Below are 16681 nucleotides of genomic sequence, written 5' to 3'. Positions count from 1 at the left end.
CTGTATTAAAGGGTCGTAGCATTAGGGAGGCTGAGAACCGCTGAATTAAGGTTTTTTAAATTTTATTTATTTATTTATTTATTTATTTGCCTTAACAACTTTAGTGATTCCAGTCCTGGTTCTTAGTTACTTTTGTGCATAGTCAGCTTGTTCCCACGCCAGCTACTTCCCACCCCCACCCCACTCCAAAAGACAAGAGGACATGGGTTTGGGTTGAAATGATGTGCTTTTATGAGAAACAAAAATATCCAACAACAATAACAAAAGCCCTTCAATCTCCCAAGTCATTAACCAGTGACAATGAGGCAATTTCAATGATTGCATCTGGCTGGGGACGTTTCTAATGGGTCAGGAAAGTTGAAAGACATTGGCCAGAAAGAGAAGTTGCAGGGAGGTGACATTTTTTTTAAATGAGAGTACATTAGACTTCCCTCATAATCCCTCTGCCCTCTCACCCTTCCAACTCGCAGATTTCTCAGATCCTTCCTGATTTTGCTCACACTCAATCACTTCTAGAAGCTTCCTTGGTCTGCACCAGCTGCACACACCTTCAGCAACGTCACACAATCCTTTCTCAGGCCTCCGTCCATCCCTTTCTGCCTTGCATCCGATATGTCTGGTACATCTTACCAGGACTTTCTATTACTAGGCATGCCCCTGAAAGCAGGGCCCTCTTTGAGTCATCCCAGTGCCCCTCCCCCCTCCCCCACTCCGTGCTCAGCATTCAGCAGGTGCCCAGGAAGGGTTTGCTGCAGTCAGCTGTACACTCGCTATGCCACATCACCAGCATTTCGAGCATCATCCTTGTCTTTTCACACTTCTCCATTTTTCCTCTGTGAGCCCCCCCCCCCCCAAAGAGTGTGACACAGGCATCTCCAAGAAGGAAGAGCGGCCACCAGTAAACAGCTCAGAATGGTGGGGGGGGGGAGGGGTGAGAGAAGGTTCTGTTTTCACCTGTCGCGGGAAGAGAAAGAGTTCAGTCCCTGAGGTCTCTGGGGACAGAGCATGAGCAGGGCTGCTCAACGCCTCATTCTGGAATCCCCTCAACATCCACGCTTCTAAAAGCTTCCCCTGTGAGATGTAGCAGACCCAGGGGGATGTGTGTGTGTGTGTGTGTGTGTCCAGTATGGATGCATTGCCATCTAGGGAGGGACCAGTAGCATAGGCCAAGATTTTTCTTTGGGCTGTGGCCTATTTTCCCTGGACAGGGGCGGGGAGGAGTTGTCTATCCCGGATGCTTGCTGGAGCTATGGTGGGAACATTAGCCCTGTGGTGTGTAGGTCATCAGGCACATAGATTGTAATAAGGCTGAAGAGTACAGGCTGCAACAATGGCCTCTCCTATAGAAGGGGAAGGGTGGGAGTGTGTGCTGGGACCACTGTGGGGCAGGGAGAGGAGCCAGTTGGAGGTGGTAGGGGGAAGGGAAGTGCCTTTTTCCTTTTCCTACCATGAATTCTAGATTTGCACGAGGGAGTGGTCAGGACCAAGGGTCGAAGGAGGAGGGGCTGCTGCGCTGAGGAGAGGCCAGGGCCCATCCACGCTGTACTGATGTAAAGAATGGATTTGAGGCCCACATATCTAACTGCATCACCCCCACAGAGCGCTTAGCTCCTATTTAGAGGTGTGGAGGAAATTCTTCAAGAGGCCTCCAAGGTGCTCACTGATTTGGGTGGATCACGGTGGACTTCCCACCGGAGGGCTCGTTTGGGACCACAGTGAAAACTGCAAGGTCAGCATCAGCCCTGGAGACTGGGAGATGGTCCTGAAGCGGGGAGGAGAGGTCCCTCCAGGCACCTTTCAAAAGGAGAGTTAGACCTTGGGGACTCAAGGTGGGACAGATGTTTCAGTATAAAAAGGATCCCAGCAAAAGGATGGAGTCCCTTCAAATCCCTTCCCAGGTCCCACAGTACTTAGAAAAGAGAAGTAAGGAGCATAAAAATACCTCGACGATGTGGGCTCGCCTGACAGTACAGAAAAGCAAGTCTCATGGCAGGCAGCATGTTGTGTCCCATTATACAAGAGGATTATATCGCGTGTCAGGATAGAGATTTACATACATCTTTATATAAATGCATCTATATGTATAGAGCCTCCGCCTAGAACAGCCGGGCTTGCTTCTTCAGTTCGTTCCTCTTCCAGAGGGCGAGTCTCTCGAACTCGGAGATGGTCATGCCAAAGACTTGATAGAACTCCTCCTGGGACAGGTGGCGCTGCATGGTGTGGAGGGAACACAGGCAGCATGAGGATGTGAGTTGTGGATTCAGAGGTCTCTGGACTTCACTGTGGGTTTCCTGGACCTGGCCCAGGGTCAGAGCAAGGGAGTTGCGTGGTATATGATGAATGGATTGAGGCGCAGGAGGCCCTCCTGGGGGACCTCTGGAGGTATGCATGCTGGCTGGAGAGGCTTCCCTCGCCTCCAGCTCTGGTGGGTGTTGACTTTACCCAAGCTCTATTTGTACACTCTGGTTGGCCTCCCCTTTATAAATGCATGTTCCATGTATCTATGTCCATAAGTACACGTGATTAATGCTACCCAACTCCTCTTTGGGAGAAAAAGGGGTACACCCAAGGATTCAGGGTATACTGACCCTTAAATTGATACTTTTAAAAATGACCTAGCTGGCTTCTCATCAGAAGAATGAAAAAAATAAAAACAACCTCACTGCTTATATTTCTCTACCCACTGAAACATCCTTTCTTTTCCTTGTATGGAAATGAGTTTATCATGTAAACAAACACTCATCTGCATTTCACAGCAGGTTCTCATCCTCCCTTTTATTTTCCCTTCTTCTCTGTTCTCAGAAATCTGGAAGGTTCATGTCAAAAGCCTTTAACTTAGAAGTATATGACATTTAAAATACAGCAAAATATTAGGAGTTGATAGATTTAGGTGAAGGGTAGGTGGGTGTTCATTTTCCTATTCACACACTTTTACTGGAGGTCTACACATTTTCAAAATGAGATTTAAAGTCAAGTTTAAAAAGGGAAGTAAGTGCATTCCAGTGTCAACCCAGTGTGGAGCTCCACAGCTTCAGAACGGTTATTCCAACTGTTATTCTAAGTGTACAGAAATTCACTGAGATGTATACACTTGGTCTGATCAATTTCTCTGTGCTTTTTTTTATAATAAAGTTTATTTTAAAAGAAAATATATGGCCTATCTTTTGACTGCAAGCTTCCTGGACTCTCTGAGCCTTTAGTGTCTTCAGTTGGGCATTGAAGAATACCCAGTGAGGATTATGCATACAGCCACACAACAATTAGCCAGTTTGTTGACTTATTGCCACCGTGAGCTAATATTTTCGCACAGTTTTTAGAGTTAGGTAGACATGGATGTATAGCCTTGGGCAAATGGGCAGTCCTTCCAAGCCTCAGTTTCCAGTTCTAGAAGAAGGGACTATTCCTGCACCTACTTCATTGGGATGGCAAGGGTGAACTAAAGCACAGGGTTCATGGACATGCCTGATTCACTCACTTTTAGCATGGTGTGAGCTAGAGAGTCAGTTAAACAGATGACTCCCTCCCCACTTGTGGTGTTACTTCCTTTTCCTCTTATCTTCTGTGCTCGATGGTCCCAGCCTCGCTCACCCCTTGATATCTTCTATCACACGAAGCTCTCTTCTGTCTTAAAGCCTCAGTACTGGCTGTCCCTTCTGCCCAGAACGTGCTCACAAAAGCATGGATAACTTGCTCAGATGTCACATAACAGGTGAGACCTACTCTCGTCAGTTTATTTGCAACCACAGCTTGATTCTCCTAACTCCCAGTTTTATGTTCAGTCCTTCTTTGGCTTTTTACCCTTCCCCTTATCGCCTGCTAGCACAGAGTCACATTTGTTTTTCATCTGTGTCTTTTAGTGTCTGTTTTCTCACATAAGAATGCAAGCTCTAAGAGATCAGGTCTCTGTTTGGTTCACCGACACATGTAAATACATAGAACAATATTTAGCACCTATAATAAACTTCTAAATTATAAACTTAATTTGCTATTATTTTGTGTGTATGTACATGTGTGTACATGTGTATGTGATGTGTGTCTGGGGGTGCACATGCCACTGAGCATGTTTAGAGGGCAGAACAACTTTGTGAACCCCATTCTCTCCTCCCACCTATACGTGCTTTCTAGGGATTGAACTCAGGTTGCCTGGCTTGCATGGCCAGCATTTTTACCTGCTGAGCTATCTTGCTAGCCCTTTAACAGAGTTATGATAAATATTTATTGGATAAACGAACTTCTGTACTCTGAACTTCTTGAGGACACATCAGGGTCTAGAGCTGGTGCGATTTAAAAGCCATGGTGAATTGACCTGAGCTCCTTCCCCAGGTTGCGATTTATCTGGTTTGGGGTGAGAACTATGTGTGATGGATGCTTGCTGGGTGGTTCTGATGCTTGGGAAACTTGAGCTCCCTGGAGATGCTTTCATAAGAGACTCTTTTGAGATGGCGGGGAGCTGTCCCCTTCAGCACCACTGGCCATCTGAAGCCCCTTGTTAGGAAGATGTGAACAAATCACCCAAGGTTCTTGGGCTGCTAACTCAGGACATTAGAGCTGGGTATACTTACAGAGCTTCGTGGCTCATTTGCGGTATCCCCCACCCCCCACCCCCACCCCTTCTGCCTCTACCCTGGGTGAATTTCTAAGCATCAAAGCAAAGCTGGTTCCCATGCATTTCCTGAAGAGCACAAAACTTCCTCTTTAGAAAGCCTGCATTCTAGTCCACAAATGTGTTCTGACATCTCTCCTAACCAGGTCCCATGGTGCAGTACAGACAGTCTTTCCCATAGGAAGCTCAGGGTCTGGCCGAGGAGTTGAAATAAATGAGGGTGAGATATGTTGAACTGTGCTTGATGAAGGCAAGGGGAGGCTGGAGGACCAGGCATGTGATCCATCCTAGGGGAGGCCTTGGGAAGGATTTGGGTACTGTGGTTTCTAGAGCAAGGCCCTAAGATGTGAGACAGTCACAGGATGGAAAGCGCATGTAGGAAGAGTCAAAGGCATGGGGAGGCAGGAAGGACACATCATGAGATAAGGTAATTCAAGTTCCAGGTCAGAGGTAGCCTGGGGTGGGCACTCTATGCTAAATGATCTGTACTACCCAGTGCCGTGCCCAGGGCCTCTCTGCACTTATTATCTACACTATTTCAACCGCTCATGATGCTTCCCTCCCATCCAAACCTTACCTACCTCTTCCCGCAAGTCTGTGTCAAACAAGTAGGACTCAGTGACATTCTTTGAATAGCAGCATCCTAACATCTAGCTAGTACTTAATCCTCGGCGCATTGCCAAACTCTGCTCAGGGCTTGATGTATAGCCTCATTTGCTCCTCTTGGAAGCTTGAGGGAAGCATTAACCTGACAGTCTCACACAGCTGCAGCTGTGTTATCACCTGGTTGAAGCTGCCCACCTAGTGAGGGCAGAAGCAGAATGCGGGTTTGTAACGTGGGACTTCTTCATGCTTTCGTCCTTTAAGCAGTGCCATTTGCCCCATTCCTCATACCCATCAAAGACCTGGCTCTAGTGCAGCCCTGAGTACACAGGGACCAGATCTAGTTGTTGTTCTGCAGACAGAACATCCGCCCCTGGTGAGGACACCGGCAGCTCAGAACGGCACAGCTGGGCTGTGGAAGCTTGCTCGAGTCTCTGCTCTTGCAACAAGTTCCAACAGGTCCTTAAATGTCCTCATTCTGCCCCTAGCGGGGTCGGCTTTGGCAACTATGGGATCTCTTCAACCCAGACATCTTCCTCAGGGTTGTACAGTGCCAGACATGTTCAGACTGTGCCCTGAAATTGCTATGAATGTAGCCTAATGCAAAACTTTAAACTTACTTGAAACAGTAGGAGCGTTTTCTTGAGCTTTTTTTTTTTAAAAAAAGAAAACAGGTTCTTGAGTGTGACCTTTATAGATGACAAGGTCATACTATAACGCCAGCAAATCAGACATGCCAGTCCATACCTCTAAGCGCGTCCGGTCCACGTCCTTTGGCAGTCGGTTCCTCCCTCTTGTTGTCACCAGCAGCAGCTCATACGGGTAGATCTAAGGAGAAAGGCGGGCATGTCTAGCTTGGGTGGGGGATAAGTTTGTCTCTTCCAGCTTCAGTTTGAGCCTGGGCTCCTTTTTCTACCCACTAAGGCCAGACATTTAGTCAGGAGGAAGGGCTGGGTCCGCCCTCCTTGGGTTGGCATGATCCCCAGAGTGTCTTAACATTGCCAAAGATAAGCTTGGTGGTGGCAACGTCACATTAATGTAGGCCCAAGGCCTTCTAAATGTGTCTAATGGTCGGTGGCTGTTAAGCCGCCCAGTTGGCCCCTGTGGTGTCCTAGAGTCTTTAGGGACAGGAAAAGGGTTAGAGAAGACTTAAGGGAGAATCAGGGACAATGGGCCGAGGTGAGACAATGTTAGTCCTGAAAGGTTTTTCATCTATGCTTCTTCCCTGCATAGATGGTGCTGCCATCCTCTTGCTGCTCCCCAAGGTAGTGGTTCCCAGAATCCTGGAGACCCCAGGGTCTATGTGTTCTTTACCTTGTATTCTGCAAAGAGAAAAGAGACATGTACCAACCAGAACCCGCCTGTGGGCCGTACATCACTACCTTGGCTTCTGTCTCAGTGTCCTATGGATCTGCTCTCCACACAGTGATTGCTCTAAGCCATGGGAACCCCTCTCTTCCTGAGTTTATCATGGGGAGCATCAGGGCTGGTGTGAGCATGGTCAGTGGCTGGGGGTGGAGGGGCTTGCTGTTCTTGAGATGGTTTGTGAGGAAAGCAGCCTTCGAGCTATGTGCAATAGGAGGAAGGATCTGAGGCAATGGAGCCTGGGGACGTGATCTTCACCATCTAGGGGCCCTTGGAGGCTGTGTCATGGCCACTCAAGCCAGGGCCTACTCCAAGCAGCCAGGGGAGTCTGGCATGAGAGTCTGCCTGGCAGAGAATCTCATGGGGAAATTTCTGGGAACACTGGGCAGTTGGCTCCTATTGTTTCTCTCTACCATGTCTGACTGGAAGCGTTAGCCCAGTACTACAGGGTAATCAGTACTTTCAGGTGCTCTGAGAGCCCGGATGGGACAGACGGCCTGGAAAGCACCCAAGGTTGGGGACTAGAGAGGCTGAGGGAAGAGTAGGAAAAGGAGAGAGTGGAAATGACAGGGAGTGGGAACTCAGGGTTTAGGCAGAGCCCACCCTGGGGACAGAACCGGTAGCCATGGCCTGCAGGTAAGCAACAGTCAGTGCTCTACCGGGAGTCTCTGGGAAGTCTCGGGATGGCCTGCCCCTGCAGCTCCAGCCAGCAGCGCTCACCTCGCATGCCCCAGTTGACCGCGTTCATGCTGTCGTAGTGGAAGAGGTCGGCGCTCGGCGTCTGCAGGGAACACAGAGCGGCGCTGGCCTGAGAAGCTCACTGCTTCCCAGAAGCACTGGCTTACCTCCAGAATGTGGACCAGGCCCGAGGCACGGGGCTCTTTCAGTGGTCTCAGTCTCAACTCAGGGAAATGTAGATCTTCCTGCAATTTAGTCCCAGCATGCAGTGGGCAACCAGTACGGGTCCACTAATTCAGCGGAATGGCCCTTTAGTCCAAGATCTTCCCCGAGAGACAGCCCTATTGATAACTGGAAGTACCCCTTCCATGAAATCTCAACCTTCTTTATCCTGCGCATCCCTTTTCTTTTCTTTTAATACTGTCTTCCAACATTGTATATATTGGATTTATTTCCTGTTGTTCCTTATTAATACTTTGTTTTCCCTTACAAGAATCTAAACTCTGAAGAGACAGGAAAGTTTTAAAAGCATACATGAGTGTTTGGCTTGTATGTACGTATGCGCACCATGTGCGTGTGTAACTAGTGCCCGTGGAAGCTAGAAAGGGCTCTCGGAGCCCCTGGAACTGGAGTTATAGAGAGTTGTGAGCAACTGTGTAGGTACTGGGAACTGAACCTGGGTCCTTTGCAAGAGCAGCTTGTGCTCTTAACTACTGAGTCATCTTCCCAGACCCTGGACAGGGATCTTTTGTTTTGATCAATTACAGGTTCCAAGCATTCCGAAAAGAACCTGGCATGCAGGAGGAGGCTTTGAGTAAAACTGCTGAATGAATGAGCGCTGACCCAAGTGCACTGAAGACGGGCTTCTCTGCGGGCCAAGGCCTTATTTACCATCTTCTCCAGTGGCGCCCTGCCGCTTTACAGGTCCCACCCTAAGATGGTCTTAAGCCATCATAAGTAGGTTTACGGCTCCCACTCTTGAGTGTTTACACAGCTGACAGACAGATTCCTCTAAAAATCCAATTGGGTTCACAGGCCCCCTCTGAAGTTCCTTCCTGAAGTAAATGGCTTCTAATGATATTTCCATCTGGCTTCAGAGCCTCCCTCTTTCCATTCTGGTCACGTGACCTGGGACCGTGACTCCCCTCTGGAGCGTGAATTTAGGCATTATACTTCTCTGTGTCTAAAAGGCTCTTGCAGATCTTCAAGTGTCGAGGTCCCTCCCTGTACTGCTCTCAGACCTTCGTTTGAATTTATTTCCGTCTTATAGACTTTCTACCCGCTTGGCTATTTTTTCTCGTCTTGGCACCTCTGGCCACCCAACGGCTACATTTTCTTCGGGTCCATCTTCTAATTAGAACTGTGAACGTCACAGGAATAGTGACTTCCTTCGCTGTAGGGGAGACCCTCAGAACCTGGAACAGTGGCTCTTAGTCAGGGCTTAAAACTCAATACTTGTCTCTGCGTCCTTCCCCAAACACTTGCTCAGTGGCGACACTCCCCCACCCCGCCTCCAGCCTTTAACTAGCTCACTGTTTAAATGGAGGCTTTATGAACTGCTCGAGAGCCTAGAAGGCTTGAATCCTGGCTCTCCCTCTCACTGGGTGAGAGAACTGAAGCATGCAGCTCCCTTCTTTTTGCCTTTATTGCTCCACCCACAAAATGGGTTTCACATTAGTGACGGCCTTGCCCGAGGTGTGAAGTTAGTTGGCGCTGGTAAAGCCAGTGTGTGGCACAGAGTTCTTCACCAGATTCTCCCTGGGACTTCTCTCTACTGGGTGACCAGAGGGGAGGGGGGAAGTTACTACCACTTTCAGCAACCCCACCTCCACCGCAAAGCCTCTCCTCGGTTCTCGGGTTAGAGTGTTAGCATCTGGGGCAGAAGTTCCCAGCATGGCCCCCTTACCCTGTGCAGCCCATTTCTCCTGTAGGCAGGCAGTGAGGCAGATTTGGAGATGAGGGGATCTAAAAAGGAGCCAGAACAACGATCAGATCCCCGAGCCAAGGTTCCTCTCCCTGGGGACATTTGACCAATATTACCCTTGACCTAGTGGGAAGTGGAGTGGGATCCAGGAGATACCAAATTCTCTGCAAGTTGCCCAGATTGCCATGTGGAACCCTGCTCCAGCAGAATTCTAGACCAACCAGAAGCACCTCTTTATGCGCTCTGGCCTTGGTTTGTACGCATCTATCCTCTTAAGACAGATGTTTGTGTTTTGACCACAGGCCTCAGAATTAGAGTTAAGCTCAGAACCAGAAACGCAGGTTCCCAGGTGGGTACAAGAGACATATGACCTTTCCTTTCCTTTGGGAGTACCCCAAGTGGAGACCCACAATCCGACAATGACGATGGGTGGACTAACTTATCCTAGGACTCTGTCAATAGAGCTATGGGGAGCAGCGATTGCCATGGCTCTGTCCTTACAAGACCCAGGGGCTTTGGTGGGGCAGGTAGAACATACCGCTGTCAGCCAGGTAGTGTGAACGAGGAGCTGCAAGGGAGAAAAGTCCCAATTAGTGCTCACGGGTACAGACGGGCACGGTGGAGACATTGATTGCTTACAAAGAAACATGGCTTCATTCTCAAAGACTCTGGCTGCTAGGAAGTGGGGGAAACTCAATCAGCACTCCTTTCCAAATAGCCAGTTTCCTACTGTCGAATCTATCCTCTCCTCTACATCCCCGTCAGGCCCCAGTTCTTAGCACCTGTCAGGGAACACATGTTCTGGGATATTTGTTATATAGATGTAGCTGGGATGTGTATGCATGCATGCATGTATGTATGCATGTATGACTGTTTCCATATGTTTTTATGTGTTGTGCTGGTGATGGATGGCAGGGCCTCACACATGCTAGGCACATTCTTTTTCACTCAGTCTCACCCCTAATCAACAGGTGAATTTGAAGCAGTCTTGGTGCCCTGCAGAGCCAGAACCAGAGATGGAGAACAGCGCCCCATGTGGTTAGGCAGGGAAATGGCTTCATCAGTTCATACAGGCTCTACCCTTCATATATTCTATCAGTCAAATTAGTCCCCCTTCATCAGTCAAATTACTTACTCACCCTTCAGTCTCTTGTTTGTAAAATGGGAGTGACAGTCTGTCCTTTGTAGGGATACTGTGAAGACTACATATGTACTGGCTAGTTTTATGTCAACTTGACACAAGCCAGAGTAATCTGAGAGGAGAGAACCTCAATTGAGAAAATGCCTCTCTAAGAATGGTCTGTAGGCAAGCCTGTAGGATGTTGTTTTATTAGTGATTGATGGGGGAGGGTCCAGCTCATTGCGGGTGGTGCCATTCCTGGGCTGGTGGTTCTGGGTCTTTAAGAAAGCAGGCTGAATCAGGCAGTGGTGGCACATGCCTTTAATCTCAGTACTCAGGAGGCAGAGGCAGGCAGAGCTCTGTGAGTTCGAGGCCAGCCTGGTCTACAAGAGCTAGTTCCAGGAAAGGCTCCAAAGTTACAGAGAAACTCTTTTATGAAAAAAAAAAGAGAAAGAAAAAAGAAAGCAGGCTGAGAAAGCCACGAGGAACAAGCCAGTAAGCAGCACCCTTCCATGGCCTCTGCATCAGTTCCTCCTTTCCTTGCTTGAGTTCCTGCCCCGACTTCCTTCAGTGATGGACTATGATGTAGAAGCCTGAGTCAAATAAACCCTTTCCTCCACAAGTTGCTTTTGGCCATGGTGTTTCATCACAGCAATAGTAACCCTAACTAAGGCAACATCACACAACACGGTAAGATACTTAACACAATGGCAGGAGAGATGGCGCAGTGGTTAAGAGCATGCACTGCTATTGCAGAGGACCCAGGTTCAGTTCCCAGTACCCACATCAGGGGTCTCACAAGTAACTGTTAATTCCAGATGCAGGGGATCCAATGCCTCTGGCCTCCATGAGCACCTGCACTCAAGTGTACACACACACACACACACACACACACACACACACACACACTCTTAAAAAGGTATTTAGCACAGTCCCTAACCCATACATAATACTTCATAAAACTGGCTTTATCACCACCCCATGCCATTTTCAGTCTAAGCAAAACCGAGGTTTAGCAAGGCGAAGAGATGAAAGTTTGTAACCTTAGGTTCCCTCCAAATCAGGTCTGACCATGGCTTAGTCACTTCCTGGCTTTCTGGCCATAGGCAAGTGGATTAATGCTACTTCTCTCATCTATTGAGTGAGTGTTTCCTACACTGTGTGGATTGTAAGGACCAGCCGTGATGTCTACAAAGACCCGAAGCATAGTAGATTAACCAACAATGCCTTCCATCACCCAGCAAGCAGTGTTTGGAGACAGCCCTAGCAGGACTGAACTCCACAGAGGTGAGAAAGGAAGGAGGCAGGTGCACCTCTCCAAGGACAGGAAGGAGCTCTGTGAGAAAGTCTCAGGCTGAAGAGCTTGACAAAGTTCTGCTTGTTTACTTCCAGGCCCTGTATTTTTAAGCCATTCAGATGACTACATCTATATCTATATCTATATCTACATCTACATCTACATCTACATCTACATCTACATCTATATCTATATCTATCTATCTATCTGTCTATCTATCTATCTTATAAGATATATATATCTTAATTAGAAGTCAAAGCTCTAGATGGCCCAAGAGGGGGTTACTCAGGACAGCATGGTTTCATTTGATGCCCCATCTAGCCCTTTCCACACCCAGGAGAAGCTCAGGAGGATGGCAAAAGAATCAGGAAAGTGACAGCGACTGGGGCTACCTTCATGGCCTCTCCTGAACCCTTCATTAGATTAAAAGGTGGAATCTGGGGACTGGCTATGGTCCAACAAAATCCCAGGGAGAGGGAGATCCAGTTCTACGAATTCAGTGTTCTTGGGTTTCTGTGCCTCGGTTTCCTATGTTTCCTATCTCTGATGTAGGGCTCCTACTGCAGGGAGGAAGAAGACGTGGTGACTGTGCCTCCCAGGGGCCTGGTCCAAAGTAAGTAGCCAAGAGATGCCAGGACAGAGCAGTGCTTACAGCCATTGAGGGACATGTCATAGCCCGCGGTGTGCAGGGCCTCCCGGCTGCTGGTGGAGCTCCGTGGAGGGGTCCAAGGATCCGCGTAGGAACTTGACCGTGCCTTCATCTCTTCCTTCAGAATCAGCCGGCCAATCCCACTCTGGAGCTAGCAGGGAGGAGCATGAAGTCAGGAGGAGGCAATGGGGCAATATCAAGAATGACTGAGCCATTGTGCCTGACAGGAGCCTCTGCTGACCCTTCCAGAACTCTCTCTCCTTGTGAACTTCTGTGAGTTCATCTCTGCTCCCCGAATAGTCCTGAGTTCTGGATAAGGCTCTGGAGGTGTGCTCCCCAAACAGGTCTAACTGGTGACAGGACCACATTGCTCTGCCTGCAGCCACTGGTTCATCTCCCCATTTTACTTGAAATTAAAAATCTAAAAATTAACCAGTCATCTCTCAGTAGCAACAGGGCATTTGTTTGAGGAACTCTCCCTGACTCCAGGGCAATGAGAATCCTCATACACTGAAGTCGTCACTTATAGAAAGTGGTATAGTATTTGCATATAGCCTATGCAACTCTTCCTGTATGTTGAAGAAACTTGCATGAAGTTTCTTGCATGAAGTGATGAAGAGCTTGCATCACCTCTCACATGCTTATTAGCATAATGGGAACACCTTGTGGAAGTTCTTTCTTTTTTTTTTTTTGTTTTTTTGAGACAGGGTTTCTCTGAAACTTTGGAGCCTGTCCTGAAACTAGCTCTTGTAGACCAAGCTGGCCTCAAGATCCACCTGCCTCTGCCTCCCGAGTGCTGGGATTCATGGCGTGCACCACCACTGCCTGCCTGGCAACTATGCATTTCTTCTGAGATGAGTTTGAACTTGGTTTCTGTCACTTGCAAATGAAAAAAAAAAAACAGTCTAAGTCTTTGATTCGATGCTGTAGCCTGCTCACCTTGTGCATGCTGCGATCAAAATCCTCCTCTTCTCCTCCGGACGAGAACCTTCTGACTCGGGGCACTGTAGAGGCCAGGCAAGATTAGTTCCCCCGTGTGCTTTCTGCTCAGCCCTTTGGCTCCCTTCCTGCCTCCCTCCATTCCCCGGTTTCACGTGGCCATCTTCACTGCTGCTATCCCCCTCCTATTTGGGTTGTGGTTGATCTGTGTCATTCTCTTTCTCTTAAGTGGAGGCTTCTGAGGAGGCAATGAAGCCACCCCTGAGCTTGTACAAAGCTCTGTCTAGAAAGGAGATTCATTAGTGAAGTCAAATGTTGCATCCAAGTGGATATTGATGGGAACTCCTCCACACAACAGAGAGAAACAGCTTGGGGTGTGGTGGAGTGTCATGGCATCTGGAAGGTTTATATCTTCTACCTTTAAACACTAGGTTGCCGTCCTAATTGTAGGAACTCGTGTTTTGCTCCCCAGTGTATCCCTAGGGTCTGGGGCTGGAACCTAACAACTGCTGTGGAAGGAGTAAGAATCAGTCCCATCCCCTCCCAGGATTCTCAACAAATGATTGTGGGGAAGAGTTGGTGACTGCTCCCGATATGGATGGTAGAGTGCCGGCCTTTGGGCCTCTGTTAATACTACCTTTGGGGGACCCATGGTAGGTCCAGTACTCGGACTCTGAAGCATAGTAGGGGTCTGGTGAGTAGGCTGGACTATACTTGGACGCCTGGCTGATGTCTTCACTTGTTTTACTCTTGGTTGCTGTGGACAAATCACCTGCAAAGGACCCAAGGACAGCACTTCAAGAAGGCAGAGTGTCAGCTGGGAGCATCCCTTCCATGTCTTTGTCAAGCTCCAGTCCCGGGAGGCAAAGGCCATTTAAGGTTAGAGGTCTCTGGTAGGAGAGCCTGGGACATGAAACACCCGAGCTGGAGAAGCCCTGGGCTAGCCCCTCATTCTACATTTGAGGCCAGAGACGGGAAAGGGCTTGAACAAGACCACCCAGCCAATTTGTATCAGAATTGACTAGACTGCGGCTTCTTCCTGCACATTCCATGGACTCTCATGGTATACATTAATATCATATCCTTAGAGTAAAACTCAAAGTTTCCGAGTGAGCCTGACCCTTTCCATCCTGACATCTTTGAAGCCTGCTTTATTATGGCTTTGAACCACATTGAGGAAGGAATTGCTAGGCAGGGCCAAGGAACTTGTTGAGTTAGGTCAGCTGTCTTCATGTCCTGTTTGTGGAGGCTACATGCGAAGGAAGGGGCCCTAGACAGGAAGTAAGGAGAGTGGGGGTCTGGTTACAGCTAAGGCCACTTAATTTGAACACAGTCCTGGGTAAATACTATCCTTCTCTCTGTCTCAGCTTTCTCATCTCTAAACTAAGTACTTGGATGGTGTGGTAGCTCAGGTTCCCCCTGGCATCATGCATCCTTCCATCGGAAGTAATCCTGTAGCAGAGGTGACCAGGGTACTTACTCCAGAAACAGTATTCACAGGGCAGTAACTTTACAGTGGGGTAGACTGGAGACAGGCGGACAGGACAGAGAGCAGGGCTGGAGAAACCAGTGAGGCTCTTCAATCACTTTTGAGGAAGAGCTACAGGGAGGCAAGATCTGTGGTCCGAGGGCCAGAGTAGGGGCAAGGTCTATCTATGATCTGAGGACCAGAGAGGGGGCAAGGTCTATGATCCAATGACCAGAGCAAAGGGTCCCGGCATCAACGGGCTTTCATTCAGCTGAGGACTGTGCATCACACCCTTGCTGCTGCACCTGGTCTTTTAACTTGAGTCCTGGACGCCTTCCATTGGTTGGTGGTGTTTTTGCCATCTCTTAATGATGCAGCCACCTTCATCCTGGACTCCCGAGTCTGCTATGCTGCTATCTCCTGGAGCCCTTTTAGAAAACCTGAAGGACCCTAAGAAACACGGTTCTCAGGGGGCCTTTTCTCTGTCCAAGGCAAACTCTCTTTGGGAGGGTCAAATCATCTTTGGGAGCACCTTTATTTCTAGCCACATGCACAGGTACATAGGCTTCCATCTCACTGTGGGGCCTCTGCCCCACCAGCTTTGAAAACTGAAGGTGCCTGTTTAATTGCAGGACCTTAGTCAGATCATGGAGGTGCATATCTGCAGTTCTATCCACCGAGAATGTCTAGAACAACCAGGAGTTTGAGGCCAGCCGGGGGCTATACAGGAAGTTTAAGGCAAGCCTCTTAGCGAGACTCTGCCTCGCCCCCAACTCCAGGGTCTTTGGTGGCCAGAGCCACTACTTGCACTTGCACCGACCCTTTCTCCATCTGACTAGCTGGGCTCAGGGTACAAGATGGCTCCTTCCATCTCCAAGCTCGAATCCAAGCCTATGCTCTCCTCTGTTACTGCACTAGAACAGTGGGCAAATGCCAGCAGCCAGGCTAGCAGTTGTCTGCCTCCCCAAAGGGAAGACGTGCGCAGTCACTTGAGCTTTAATGAGTGCAGGAAGTCCCAGCATGGGCGACCTTGGTACTGGAGCTCAGGCAGAATCATGGGTACAGGAGTTAAGAGAGGACGCCTGGGCTGTGCATCCAGCCTTTCTCATTTTAAAGAGTCTGGGTCATGGAGGCAGCCTGCGAGTCTGTATTTTTAAAATTAGTTTCCAAGGAACAGGTGTTCCACAGGCCATTGTTTAAAAAGCACCAAATGAATGAATGAATGAATGAATGAGGGCCCAGGGAAGTAGTCGAGTGGTAGGACGCTTGTCTAGCATGCACAAGGCCCCAGGTATGACTTCCAGCATCAGGGAAACAAAATGTGAAAGGATGAAGGGTTTTCCTGTTCCTTTCTCATCTATGAGCTTCCATCTACACTCAGAAAAGCTTAAAGCAGAGGCCCCAAATTCGGTATAGGAATCTATGCCTCTCATAGAATTCTAATGAACAATTTGAATTATCAGCATTCTGAGTGCAGCTCTCATAGGGACGCAGGCATTTCCCGGGATCGCTCTGATCACAGAATTCAGAGCAGTAGAGAGCAGGTGAGGTAGGTTGGGGAGGTGGTAAGACAGGATTTAGGGGACATGAATAATTCCTTGCTCTTTTGAAATGACATGGACACACAAAGTCACCCCGAGGGATTGGTGGGGGGGTAGCAAGAAGGACTATGTTGTGGTCTTGCATCGTCTCATTCCTGGAAACCTGAGCAGAGCCATCTGTATTGATTATAACCCCCACACCTCCGTGTTTGGCCAAACTCTGTCTGCCTCTGACCATACCATGCCGTTTGTAGATCGGGGGTTTTCGGTAGATGTTACTTTCTCCAGCTGCCAGAGACCAGGAAGGAACAGTGGGGAGGAGAGAGAGGGGGTGGGGAGGAGGAGACAGCACTTGGTCAATTGATCTGAGAAGAGAGAGCCAGTCAGCAACTTTTCCCAAGAGGCCGCCACCTTCCCCCAGGCAGGTTTCCTTTTCCAAAGTTGAGCTTTCACTCCCACACGACAGGTTCCAGTAAAGCAGGAGAGAGGGCAGA

General features: G+C 48.8%; 1 protein-coding gene across 8 annotated transcripts in view; it reads right to left on the bottom strand.

The window, feature by feature from the left end:
- Positions 1-207: 207 nt before the first annotated feature.
- Ablim3 (actin binding LIM protein family member 3) overlaps positions 208-16681 on the bottom strand; it is a 116310-nt gene continuing 99836 nt past the window's right edge. For 6 of the 8 annotated variants that reach the window (XM_087896010.1, XM_087896011.1, XM_087896009.1 and 3 more), the window contains 9 exons: positions 16428-16475; positions 13816-13950; positions 13179-13243; positions 12243-12390; positions 9712-9741; positions 9156-9214; positions 7292-7352; positions 5954-6528; positions 208-2210 (listed from right to left, as the gene is read on the bottom strand). In XM_087896010.1, the coding sequence (XP_087752136.1) occupies positions 6506-6528; positions 7292-7352; positions 9156-9214; positions 9712-9741; positions 12243-12390; positions 13179-13243; positions 13816-13950; positions 16428-16475 (569 nt within the window). In that variant the 3' untranslated portion in view covers positions 208-2210; positions 5954-6505. The remainder of the gene's footprint in view (positions 2211-5953; positions 6529-7291; positions 7353-9155; positions 9215-9711; positions 9742-12242; positions 12391-13178; positions 13244-13815; positions 13951-16427; positions 16476-16681) is intronic. The other 2 variants (XM_087896013.1, XM_087896016.1) reach the window with 1 other exon arrangement.

The sequence above is a fragment of the Myodes glareolus genome, chromosome 13 (assembly GCF_982192425.1).
Source record: "Myodes glareolus chromosome 13, mMyoGla1.1, whole genome shotgun sequence".
Classification (NCBI taxonomy): Eukaryota; Metazoa; Chordata; class Mammalia; order Rodentia; family Cricetidae; genus Myodes; species Myodes glareolus.
The sequence above is the reverse complement of the archived record's forward strand: the minus strand, read 5'-3'. Positions and strand labels throughout refer to the sequence as shown.